Here is a 12,355-nt window from a genome sequence, read left to right on the forward strand (position 1 = left end):
TGTTGAATTGCATGGCGTAAATGCGAAGAAAATGAAGCTTAATAAAGCTAAAAAGACTAAAAAAAAGGAGGGTTAGCAGGAATGAGTGCAACATCAAACTGGTAGACTGCGAGCTCAACGAGAGCGTAAAACACCTTAACAAATTCTTTTGGGTCATCGTTAAAATTTGAACCCTTTCAGATTTTATTTTATTTATTTATTTTTTATTTTAATGAACGCTTTTATCGGACGTCGTAAGACCGGAGTAAGTGGGCAGGAACTAGTCTTACCAAAGTTTTGGGTCAAGACATTTAACGATTGTTAGGTTAAATTTCGGAAGATTCTAATCCCCCAAATCCTTCTTCTCTTTAAAATCATTTTAATGATAAAAAAAGAGCGAAATTCGAGTTTTCAAACTTGAATTTTTTGCAATATTTGTTGAACTAGAAGATTTGAGTGTTTCCTCCTTATCAAAAATTTATAGCTTAGCTGTTTTATTTAATTTGATAGCTGTGCGGCCTAGAAACTTTACTGTAATTTAAATTTATAGTATTTTTATCTCTTTTATATATCAGTTAAAGAGATAGTATAGAATTCAATTCTAATATAAAATTTTGGATCACATGAATAGCATTTTATCACATTCTTACAATGTACAAAAATATTCTACTGCTTTACATCTTCTGTCATCTTTTCGAAATTTTTAAAACCAGCGGTTCCATGTACTGTACTGAAGTTCACATACGAGAATCCCCGCATTTGATAAATGTTAATGTATATAAATATTACTATTATAAATATTAGTATTACTGTATCAGAATCGTAAACTAAGCAATGCCTGATGTGCTCTATGTTTAATGCTTGCTGTTGCTAGGGCTGATAAACTCTGTTTATATGCTCTAATTATTTCATGATTTATTGACAAAAAAATTCCTGTTTTTCCAGCATTATCTATCATGTAACTTTTCCGATTGCAATATGCATCTAAAACAGGTAGTAATTTTGTATACACCAACATTTTAAGCTATTAAATATTTAAGGCGACCCAAGCAGCGAAGCCTATGTTTTCTTCAGTATTTTATGACAATCAGTAGCTTGTAATTAATTTTTATAAATGCATGTAATTTAACAAATTAAAAATATTGAGTATATCAGAAATATATTAATCAGCCTGCATCAGAACAAATTACTTCTTAAAGGCAATATTTATAAAAGTTTACCTTTTTTGTGTCACAGTTACTAATGGCGATAAACCACCATCGTTCTCTTCGCGATTGAAATGTCCTTCTACTGTGACAGTGGATCCAACCTTCTAGGCCTTCTTCCATACTGTCAAAGCATCCGGAACGGAAAGTTGTTTCATTTAAAGGAATTAACTGTCCATTGGGTATGAACAATACGGCTTCTTTCTCTCTGCATGTCTGCGAAATTAAAAGCATTTTCAAAAACAGCAAAGTAATAAACAAATTAAAATAAAACAATAAAGAATCCATAGCGTTAGATCCGTTCTGGATTAACTCTGAAACGGTTTCGATAGCGAATGCTTTATTAAATTAGACGTTTTAAAAGCCTATTTATTCAACCTTTATTGAGTATGATGAAAAATTTGAGCACAGTTCTCTTGGTCTGCGTTTAGAAATAGTTATGATTTTATTTTAAGATGACATACTATACTCAGGACGACCTGACTGATAAATCAAGCCATTAGTTAAACGAGATGTTCAGATTTTGATGCATATCATCCAGTTAAAGGTTTATTTGGTTTTGTTACGAGGAATAGATGATTGTGATAACTGAATCAAACTGCGAAATTTCCATTATGCAACTTAGAAAGCAAGTTCACAAAAAATATATTAATAATGGACATGCGGCGTTTGGATTGCCGATTACCTACACAAGAAAATTATCGTAATTAAAAATTCTCTCAGGCGCATTCGCAAATGAATTAGACAGGAACATCCGGCTGTGCTGAGTTTGCTGAAGTAACTAGTGTACAAAATCGATTCGAAGCTAATAATCGGAAAGTGTCACTTTCCGATTTCACGGGCTTACACTTTCATGTATAGCCAGGGTATAATCGTTCATCTCGTAGAATGAACACCATTGTCGAATGGGACACATTTACAGCATTAGAAATTTCTCGAGTAATCTATCCGTCACGATTTCTAAATATAGGCAGAGTTTATCTGTAACACAGTGTCTTCACATTCCTTGGACGGCATGCATCCTATGATGCCAGCCAAGAAGTTCATTTCGTGAAGATATTCGCAGTCGTTCAGAGGTTTTATGATCTGCCTCATAACTTGAAAAAAACTTCTCCGGTGCAGCCAACGTTTATATTCATTCAATGATGGCCAGCATTATAACTTCACCTCTTGAATTACGTCTATGCATTGTATGACGAAACGTGCTTGTTTAGGGGTCTTCTATCCCCTCGTAAAGATTTCTTCAAGAGTTTTGAGTCACCATGTATATATATTAAGTACTTTTATATAAAAAGGAAATTTAACTGCTTAAATTTGGAACAAAATTTAAAAATTGGATGTACATAAGTATGCATGCTTGATAGTATACAAATGATTTATTACTTTGCTTGCGAAAGTCTGGGCAGTTAAAATTTCATTAGATAATTTTAGAGGTATAAATTACAAAAATCTCAGGACTCTGTGACTCCATTCAGCAAAGGCTCGTCATTAAAGTAGATATAAAGCAACAGTATTGTCTTAAGTAATCAACTGTCAGATAATCTATGTTATCGGGGAGGTTTACTTTATTGTTTCGAATTCCCTTTTGTAAAGCAGAGTCACGTCAAAGTCAAAAGGTTTTCTGTGCAAACTTAACTGGCGTACGAGTCACCCTCTATCAAAAGCTTGTTAACAGTATAATGATCCATTATGTCAATGCAAGAAATGGAATTCACTAGTCCCATTATAACTGGTCTGTCTCGCATCTACTAAATAATCCCAATTATAAAATACCGAAAAGTTTTGAAACTACCTCTTTTTCTCTTTTCTGATATTAGATTTGACAACCCTGTGCAGAAATACCTTAAACTGCAGCTGAATGGCCATGGCCTTTCATATTTGGTCGCAGCTAATGGAAGTACCTAGTATGTTTTGGACTAGTAAACGAAGAAGACGTCTTTGTGACTATACACAAATGTGACTTTTTTTTTTTTTTTTGTATTAAACATAAGAAAGCAATAATGAAGAAATATTTAACCACGTAATTATTATTTCAGTAACTGAAGCATATTAAGGCAATAATAACACGCAAATGGTAAAAAAAAGAACGTTTATGGATGTCAACATTGCACACCTATGGGCAGACCGTGTGCAGGGTTATTATTATTTTAATTAACCAGTTATTACGATATAGACTTTTGCTATAATTTCTCCTTTTCCGTTTATTGACCAGAAATGTAAATTAGTTACAGCAGAGTTTCTTAAATCATGGGTCACGATCCCAAATGAGGTCACAAATCGAAATTTTGTTGCCGCAAAAATTCATTTTGATAGTTCAATTTAAAGGAGCTGCATTCCTAAGATTTTAAAGAAATTACATTAATTGATATTAATGAGATTAATTACCCGTTATATAAAAATGCAAAAGGAATTTGTTATGCGAAAGGAATTTGTAAAACTATCTAGCGATTCAAACTTAAAACTTCAGTTTTCAGAAAAATCCTTGTTGAATTCTGGATTGGATTTAGAACTAGATTTCTCACTATTTCTAAAATGGCATTAAATGTTCTTCTCTCATTCAGCCCCACATATTTTTATACATTTTTATAAAATTACTTTTCCAGTTTCAACGCTAATTAAAACCAAATGTCGTTCAACGTTGAAACAAGGAGACTAAAAAATGACTTAAAAAGCATTACTTTATGTCCAGCAGTGTCACATATCGCACCAGCATTTAATTTATTATGCAGCAGAAAACAAGCATATCTGTCTCATTAGAATTTTATTTAATTTTTGCGTACTTAAAATAAATCCTAAAACTACTTTTTTATTTGTATATTGTTTACCAAAGAAGTAAATTATTTACGGGAGGATATTTATTTGTATATCTTTATATTTGATATCTGGGGTATCTGTAATTGAATAGTAACTATTATGTAAATGACTTAAAAAGCTTTTGCCTGGAGCAATGAGGTAGAAAATCCTGCATATATTCAATGTTCGTTTCTTCCAGAATAATGCCGGACTGCATTTGCTGCTGTGGTATTGGCAGAATTGTTTCAATTCCATCTATCAATACTGTATATGGTCCTAAAGTTAATGACTTATAACCTAGAATTACCTGCATATAGCCTAGCGTTAGTGACTTGATTTCTGGCATTTTCAATATTAAAAAATCAGCTGAATATAAAAAAGCAATCTTCGTATGAGAAAGTGAAAATCACTACGTCCGCAGTGTTAAAGAGGATGTCGCAAAATTTGTATCATGTTTTTGAATGGTTTGTAAAGAAACGATGAAAAATATAAGTGTTATATCTGAAGAAGGAAACAATATAGAACATATAAGAGACATCTGATTCTACAGAATCAGTCTCAAAACTTTCTAATCAGCCTATGCAGTCGTATAAAGATAATGTCTTGTTAGGAATTTCGTTATTTGCAAGCTGCTGCTCAGAAAAATACAAGAAACTTTCGCCAGTAATTTATATGCTCTTTTATCTCTCTATCTTAGGTGTAACGTTCGCATATTTTGCAAGTGCACATCTGTATAGCCACTTTGGGAGTGACTTCTAGAATGGACCAATGGGCTTCCAGTAATATTTCTGGCATTTTACATGACATTTACCGCACTTTCAGCAAGATGGTTGAAAATATTGTGTCACGCAATTTCCTGCACAAAATAATTAATGCATTGTGGATACTTGTGAAAATTTTCAGTGTGAATTTAGCTAAAATATAAGCATAATTATATGCATAAATTACAGAGGTCTTAGCAATTTTTATTGCAGTCTATGTGAAAATTATGTTCTATAATAATAGCGAATGCACGGTTTTATAAGCGAATGCACGGTTTTATAAGCGAATGCACAGCTTAAGTGAATTTTCGTAATTTGCATTCCTATATATTTAGCGTGTTAAATTTCACGTTAATAACTTTTCATTCTTAAATGTATTCCCTGCGCAAGAAATAGCAGGCAGAATAGATGCATCTCATTCACAACGAATATTTTTAATCTATTTATATGTAACTTTTAATGTTAACAATAGGTATAATCAGATCATTTACAATATATATTTTGAATCTTACGTTTTCAAAATCAAGGGAATGCAAGCATTAAGATAAGAAAATATTAGATTCATTGTAACACTTACAGTTATTCTCAGCTCAGTAAAAAAACTGTACACTTGAATTCTCTTAATCCTTAGATGTCAGTTAAACGAGTAATATTCGACGCTGGTTGTACCTTGAGTCATTTTCTCGATACAAAGAGCGGTAATATTTCCCGAACATTAATCCGAATATCAACGCGTGATAAGGTTCACGAAAATGAAATGCTGACGATTAAATACACTTATAAAATGAAAAAACTACGAGATTTTCTTCTAAAATGGTAGCGCTATACATGCATAACTACGAAACAAATCCAAAATAAAACGTAAACAACAATATGCGCTCATATCCATAGTTTCAATGATTCAGCGTCATAACTGCAGTAGAAGCTCATTGGCACATAATTGGAACCTCTGTCTCAGTGGCGATACCGATGTGCACTTGCAAATTATGCGTACCATTCGCCCTCTTTTCTCAAGAAGTCTCTGAAAGCGCCTCTGTGTGCTAATAATTATAGGATAAGCAATTTCCGATATTATTGCAATTTTATTACGCAAATTTATCACCGTAGTGAATATAGTATCATTCGGATGCATTTAAATCTGGCTGTTGTCAGACAGAATCAGTATTATTCACATTTCGTAATGGTTTTAATTTTTAACATTACAATTTGCATATGTAGAAAATTCTCAGGAGCAATTTGTACTTTTCGTATGTTCTACTACCCTCTTTCATCACTTATTTTATCGTAAAAGAATAACTACTAGCACATCGCAAAGATTCAAGATCACGCAATATCATTTGGCAGCAGTTAACTTCTGGCATTACATGAACATTATTTTATTTACATTTCCTTCATTTACAGACACACATACATAAATTAAAGCCTGTTTTACGTATACTTTTTTTTATTTGCAGGGCTTTGGAAAGCAGCGAGCTAAGCACATAGTTATCCTGTCAGTTTTCATTTGTATTTATCACTTCATGCACTTTTCATCTTTTTTGAGAGCGCATAAACATTAAATGAGAAGTTATTAAATTTCTCTTTTACTTTTCTTAATAAATTGCTGTTTTTAGAGATGAAAAGCATTAAACTTCTTGACAAGTTAAGCACAAGCATAAAAAAAGACGTGAATTACGACAAGTTGTGCAGCAAGATGTTTTTATATTTTTCTTTCATTCTTTCTAACTGTTAAATTACTTTTACATCATACAGTTGACAAAAAAAAAAAAAAAAAAAAAAAAAAAAAAAAATTAACCTCACATGCCACGCAGACGGTATAGTGGTTAGAGGAGCCGACTGCGGAAACCAAAAGGCCTGGGTTCGAATCCCAAAGAAGACATTACACGTTCATAGAAGCCAAAAAGCTCACCTACTAAGTTCCTCCATAATAAAGTGACTCCATCTGGCCTTAGGAGTGGCTAAGCCGAAGTCAGCTGACGGAACGCCACTGGATTTCAACGGAAAAAAAATAAATAAATAAAATACCTCACGGATACTTATTGCATTTGTTCTCATTTCACTTTTGCTTAAACAGATTTTCTCGCTAAACGTATTGCCAACAAGAAAATTTTGCACTGATATAAATAAGTAATAAATAATTAAAAGGAGCAATACCTGGACTCTTACGAGAATGAGGACGAATTTCCCAGTAATTAAGCTCATAATCATGTTACTCTTGGAAAGCATGATTTAGCATTATTCTATTGAAGAATCACATGAAGTCTGTTGATCAATACAGCTCGTTTGATGGTTAAAATTCATTTCAAATTATCTAATTTATGACAACAAAAGTACTGATTGTATATTTATTTTCTATTAGCTCAAAATTAATCATACTTTCCATATTTTATCATTATACAAAACAAATTCTTCTTTGGATGCAGTTCTGGATTTCTATGAGACGTGATTTCTTTTTGAGCTCAACCACCGAATAACAAAATTAACCTTGGCATTGATATTTATAGGCTAGCATATGGGTATAGTGAAAAAATTACTGAACAAATTTCTGCAGCATTTTTATGTAAGTGAAATTAATAACACACATTATGGAGAATATGCAATTTATCATTGACATAAAAATGTCGACTGTGGAATTAGCGTACGCCTGAATATCGATAATTCAAAGTCCTGCTTTATTTCCCTGTTACTTTGTGACTTTACACTTTGGCTTTTAATTTTCTTTATCTTTACGCATTTCATAATTTTATTTACTCGAATGATAACGAACATTGTTTGTTTACTCAAAAGTGAAGTACATGAAATGGTAGAAAATGAAAATTGTCTTACCTTATTTTTCTTGTAAACTGCAGGCCATTGATTCCTTTCATCATAGTATAATAAAATATTCTGTGTCCTGAATTCCTTTTAAAAGATAAAAGAGAATGCAACTTTTGGTATGTATCTGCAATATAGACTGCTAGACATTAAAAATGTTACATCATAAAGGGAAACAAATATCAGAATTTTGTTTATTGTACATGTACCATATAAATTAAGGTGACCAAATTTCAAATTCAAAATTCGGGACGTTATACATAAATTTTTTTAATAAATTATTTTATTATTATTATTGTCGTGGTGGAGGTGCTATGTAGGTTTATATATATGTCATAATTTCGAAGCACAGTCGCAATAGCTGAGTGGTACGGCGAGAGGAAGGAGTTGATACTAAACTAAATTCAGCGAATTAAATCATCTTTATTTCCAGATTTCCAGGTACACTAGAATAATTTCTCATAGACAATATACTCTTTAATCATACCAATTACGACAATTTCTTATATACACTCTTAGACAAAGAAAAAAAAAAAAAAAAAAAACACGACGCACCATTACGCACCGAGACGATATAAAGCAAATTGGACACAAATTCATATGCATACAGGTTTCAACGGAAAATGCAAAATTGTACATTTTGGCTGCAAATGAATGAACGGTTGTCGCTACAGCGCATCTGATCTGCGCAACTGGCAGGATATTTAAGAGGAGAGATTACGATTCCAGGTTATAAATTCTTCACGAATTCCATTCCGTATACTCAGGTAGACAGTAACTATGCCTCGCATACAAGTGCGCGAACGATATGCGCAAATGTCAGAATTTGAGAGAGGTCGTGTAGTGGGCTCAAAGAAGCCGGTTGGTCTTATCGGCGAATAGCTCGACATTTGAGCAGGAGCGATGCCACTATTAGACGATGTTGGCATGAATGGGTGAACCATGGCTGCACACAGCGTCAAGAAGGAAGCGTCAAGAAAAACGACAGAACGTGAAGACCGAGCAATCGTCAGAGCGGCACTCACAGCTCCAGATGCATCATTATCATCGATTTGTACGTGCAACTAGTGCTTCATTGACCGCAAGGACCATTCATAGACGGCACACAGAAAGGGGATTGAGGTCACGGCGCCCCTTGCGCCGACTACCATTGACCTCTGTACAACGTCAAGCCCATTTGCAGTGGTGTTGGGCTCATTCGCACTGTAATGTCACTGACTGGAGTAGAATAGTCTTCAGCGATGAGTCCCGCTTTGAACTGAGCCCCGATGACCAGTGAAGGCGAGTCTGGAGACGTCCCGGGCGCATATAAGCAAAATGTACACTGCTAGGACAACAGCTTAAGTTTGGCCAATGACAATCCAGATAAGGATCACCATTAACTCCGCCCACATGAGTGATGTCACATTCTGACGTTGTTTACATTCTGTTATTCGGCGTGAGGAAGTGCGTTGTTTGAATGAAAAACATTTTTACTTTGCAACGTAAATTTGTTCTAGTGACACTATTTTTTAAATTTTCCTTTAAAGTATTATTTCCTTACTGTTCCAGAAGGAATATAAATTTATGTCTCAAACATTACAAAATTTCTCACTATATGCCTGAGTGTGTATACACATGCATGCTCACATACATATATTTTTCAATATATAATTAATCATATGTGAATTATATCTATCAATATGTGTGTGTTTTATACATATAAGTATGAGTGAGTGTGTGTATGCATGTATTCATTTTTCAGAATGTCAGATTTCCTAGCAAATAGTCTACAAAGCTTTTTTCTCTTAATTTTTCCCATCTTCACATTCAGTTTTTTTAAATAATTAAGATTAATTAATGTATTCATATTTAATATTTCTGCACAACTTGATTTCTCAATTAAAAATGCATTTATTTAATTTTGGATAAAGTGGGATGTTAATTCCAGTAGTATATGATTTTTAATAGTAGAATAATTTCTCTAAAGAACATTTTGTTTGTTTTTATTTTTTAATTCCTTTATAAGAAAATTAGGCTAATCTTTGGAATATGGTAACAGGTAGTTTGGCGACATTTTGGTAAGGCGATAAAGGTTACTAGCTAGGACTTTAGCAGTGTGCATGGATAAAGTCAAGAGTGTGCGCAATTCTGGGATTTTTTTAAGTGGAAATAGTTCGTGTACATGGATGATACCGTGTATGTACAATTTTTAAAAACGCGGCAAGCAGTGGGCAATTCTACACTTTCTCCCAATTTCGCAGCTAATCTTCGTCATGATTAAGCACTTTTGTTCCATAAAAGTTCTAGCATAAGCGTAATTCGGCTAGCAGATTGTTCGAAAAAAATGTTGAGTAAAAAAAAAAGAATATGCCTTTACTTTGTGAAAACAAAATGGCGTCCAAACAAAAACTAGCAGGTTGCTGTAGCAGGGTTGGTCGCCAAAAAATCGCCAAGTTACCATAATTCAAAGATTAACCAAAAATTACTTAATAATATTAGAAATAATTAATCTGTTACTCCTTACACATGTCTGAAATACGTTAACAGAAAATTTTCATTCAATAGCTTTATAAATTTATTTTAAGCAGTATTTTAAATTAATAAGAACTAGTGTTGATAAGTGAATTTCCATTGCTTTCTTTATACATTTAGTTTAGAATTCAGTTTTCAGTGCATGTAATTATTTTCCTTCATGGCCCTCGAGCCCACCAGCGCGAGCGGTAAAGTCGCTGAAAATTGGTAGTTCGGTCCGAGGTTTGAATCCTGTGAACGGGCTGGCTGCATGGGCGTTTTCGTAGTTTTCCCCATGTGTAACGTGTATACAAGCCAGTTTCCGTTAGAAAGTCCTCCACGAAGGCATCCCTCCCCTTAGGCAGTTAGCCCTCGAGGCTTTGCCGTAATGAAATAACCTAACCTTCATGGCCCTCCCCACACAGCCCAACAGCGGCTGAGTGGTAAAGTGACTGAAACGCTGATAGTTCGATCTGAGTTTGATTTCAGTTGGACAGGTTGGCTGCATGACCACTTACCTGGTTTTCCACATGTGTAACATGGATATGAGAGTTTTTCCCTTAGAAAATCCTCCACAAAGACATCCCTCCCACATAGACCTTGTATGCTTTCCATAATCAAACAAACTAAACCAACCCTCCAAGCAAAACAGCTCCTCAAAAGAAATTCTTCTTATCTGTCAAGCAAATGACATTCGTTAGTGTAATAAACTATAATCATATATACTAAATCAAACTTGGAAGTTGTTACTAATTATGCTTACAAAGTACTTAATATCAGATTTTGTTGATTAATTTACATTTTTAGAAATAGTTGAATAAATTTCTGACCTTTAATAAATACAGTGAACCCTCTCTACGATGACCACCAGCAGTTCTACATGATTTTAATTTTGTGTAAAGCTTGTCATTTCAAAAAGATGTTCAGTACCAGAATTTGTATATTGAGGAGAAGTAGTCAGTTTCAGAAGTGATGACAGAGAAAAAGTTTAAAATGATAATCTGTTCCTAACTTTTTTGCAAGGTTTGATTTGGTTTATGTTATTTATAGCAATTTATAGCTTGAGGGCTATCTGCCTAAGCAGAGGGATGCCTTCATGGAGGAATTTCTAAGGGAAACTGGCTTGTATACACATTACACATGTGGAAAACCATGAAAACATCCATACAGCCAGCCTGTTTGCAGGATTCAAACCTCAGACCGAACTACCAGTGTTCAGCGACTTAACCGCTTGATGCTGGTGGGCCCCTTTTTTTTGTAGGGAAGGAAGTGTAGAACATAACATGTCTAAATAGTCCAGGTTAAGATTTAATTTAGGAAATGAATAATGTTGAAGCTGAAATTAAAATTATATAAATGTGAATGTAGTGTTAATCTCAAATTTCATTTCCTGTAATGTGATTTTTTTTTTTTTTTAATGGAAAGATCAAGCTCTGGTTTATTGATGTATATAATAAACTTTAAATATAGTATGAAGTCTTATATTTGAGTATAATACTGAAAAAGGTTCGACATATGAGAAAATAAATATATGTTTTCTTCACATGTTATGGAATATTCATCCTTGACTTAAGGGAACGTGCGGTTACACAGTTTTAAATTAAAGTTAACAGAAAAATGTATGATAGTCACAAATTTGACAAAAGATCCTTTGCTCAAATGATAAAAGGCTATGGGGAACATAGATGCTAATTACAAATGTGTGCTAAATACGAGGCAACTGGCATCCACAAAAATGCAGTGTGTTAATTTTAATACTGTTTTATGTTCTTACTATTATCCCTTTGACCACCAAGTAGCATGATTTAGTGCCCTTGGTTTAGTGATTTTTTTGCCCTCGGTTTGGTTTGGTTTATTTAATTATGCAAAGCACTAGAGTGCTATTTACTTAACAGGAGGGATGCTTTTATGGAAGACTTTCAAAGGGAAACTGGCTCTTAAACACATTACACTTGAGGAAAACCATGAAAGCGCCCATGCATTTGGCAAAATTGGAACCCTGGGCTAAATATGTAGTATTCAGCAACTTTACCACTCAGGTGCTGGTTGTCTGGCCCTCAGTCCTATTAAACTAAAATTCATCTATATTTATAAACGGCCTATCAAAAAATGCACACACTTTAATAATAAAAGAAAATTCGGTTAATATTTGGATTATGGTAACTTGGCGAAAATTTGGCGACCAACTCTGCTACAGCAACCTGCTAGTTTTTTTTTTTTTTTTTTTTTTGGACGCCATTTTGTTTTTACGAAGTAAAGGCAGTTTTTTTTTTTTTTTTTTTTAACTCAACATTTTTTCCCAACAATCTG

At 33.6% G+C, this 12,355-nt stretch overlaps 1 protein-coding gene across 3 annotated transcripts in view; it reads right to left on the reverse strand.

The window, feature by feature from the left end:
- LOC118180330 (transmembrane protein 145-like) overlaps nt 1–12,355 on the reverse strand; it is a 107,924-nt gene that overhangs the window by 52,831 nt on the left and 42,738 nt on the right. For 2 of the 3 annotated variants that reach the window (XM_085815313.1, XM_085815311.1), the window contains exons 3-4: nt 7,565–7,639; nt 1,200–1,400 (exon numbers count right to left, since the gene is read on the reverse strand). In XM_085815313.1, the coding sequence (XP_085671439.1) occupies nt 1,200–1,400; nt 7,565–7,639 (276 nt within the window). The remainder of the gene's footprint in view (nt 1–1,199; nt 1,401–7,564; nt 7,640–12,355) is intronic. The other variant, XM_085815312.1, reaches the window with a different exon arrangement.

The sequence above is a fragment of the Stegodyphus dumicola genome, chromosome 4 (genome assembly GCF_044657685.1).
Source record: "Stegodyphus dumicola isolate Sdum_Otavi_A_Nest chromosome 4, ASM4465768v1".
Classification (NCBI taxonomy): Eukaryota; Metazoa; Arthropoda; class Arachnida; order Araneae; family Eresidae; genus Stegodyphus; species Stegodyphus dumicola.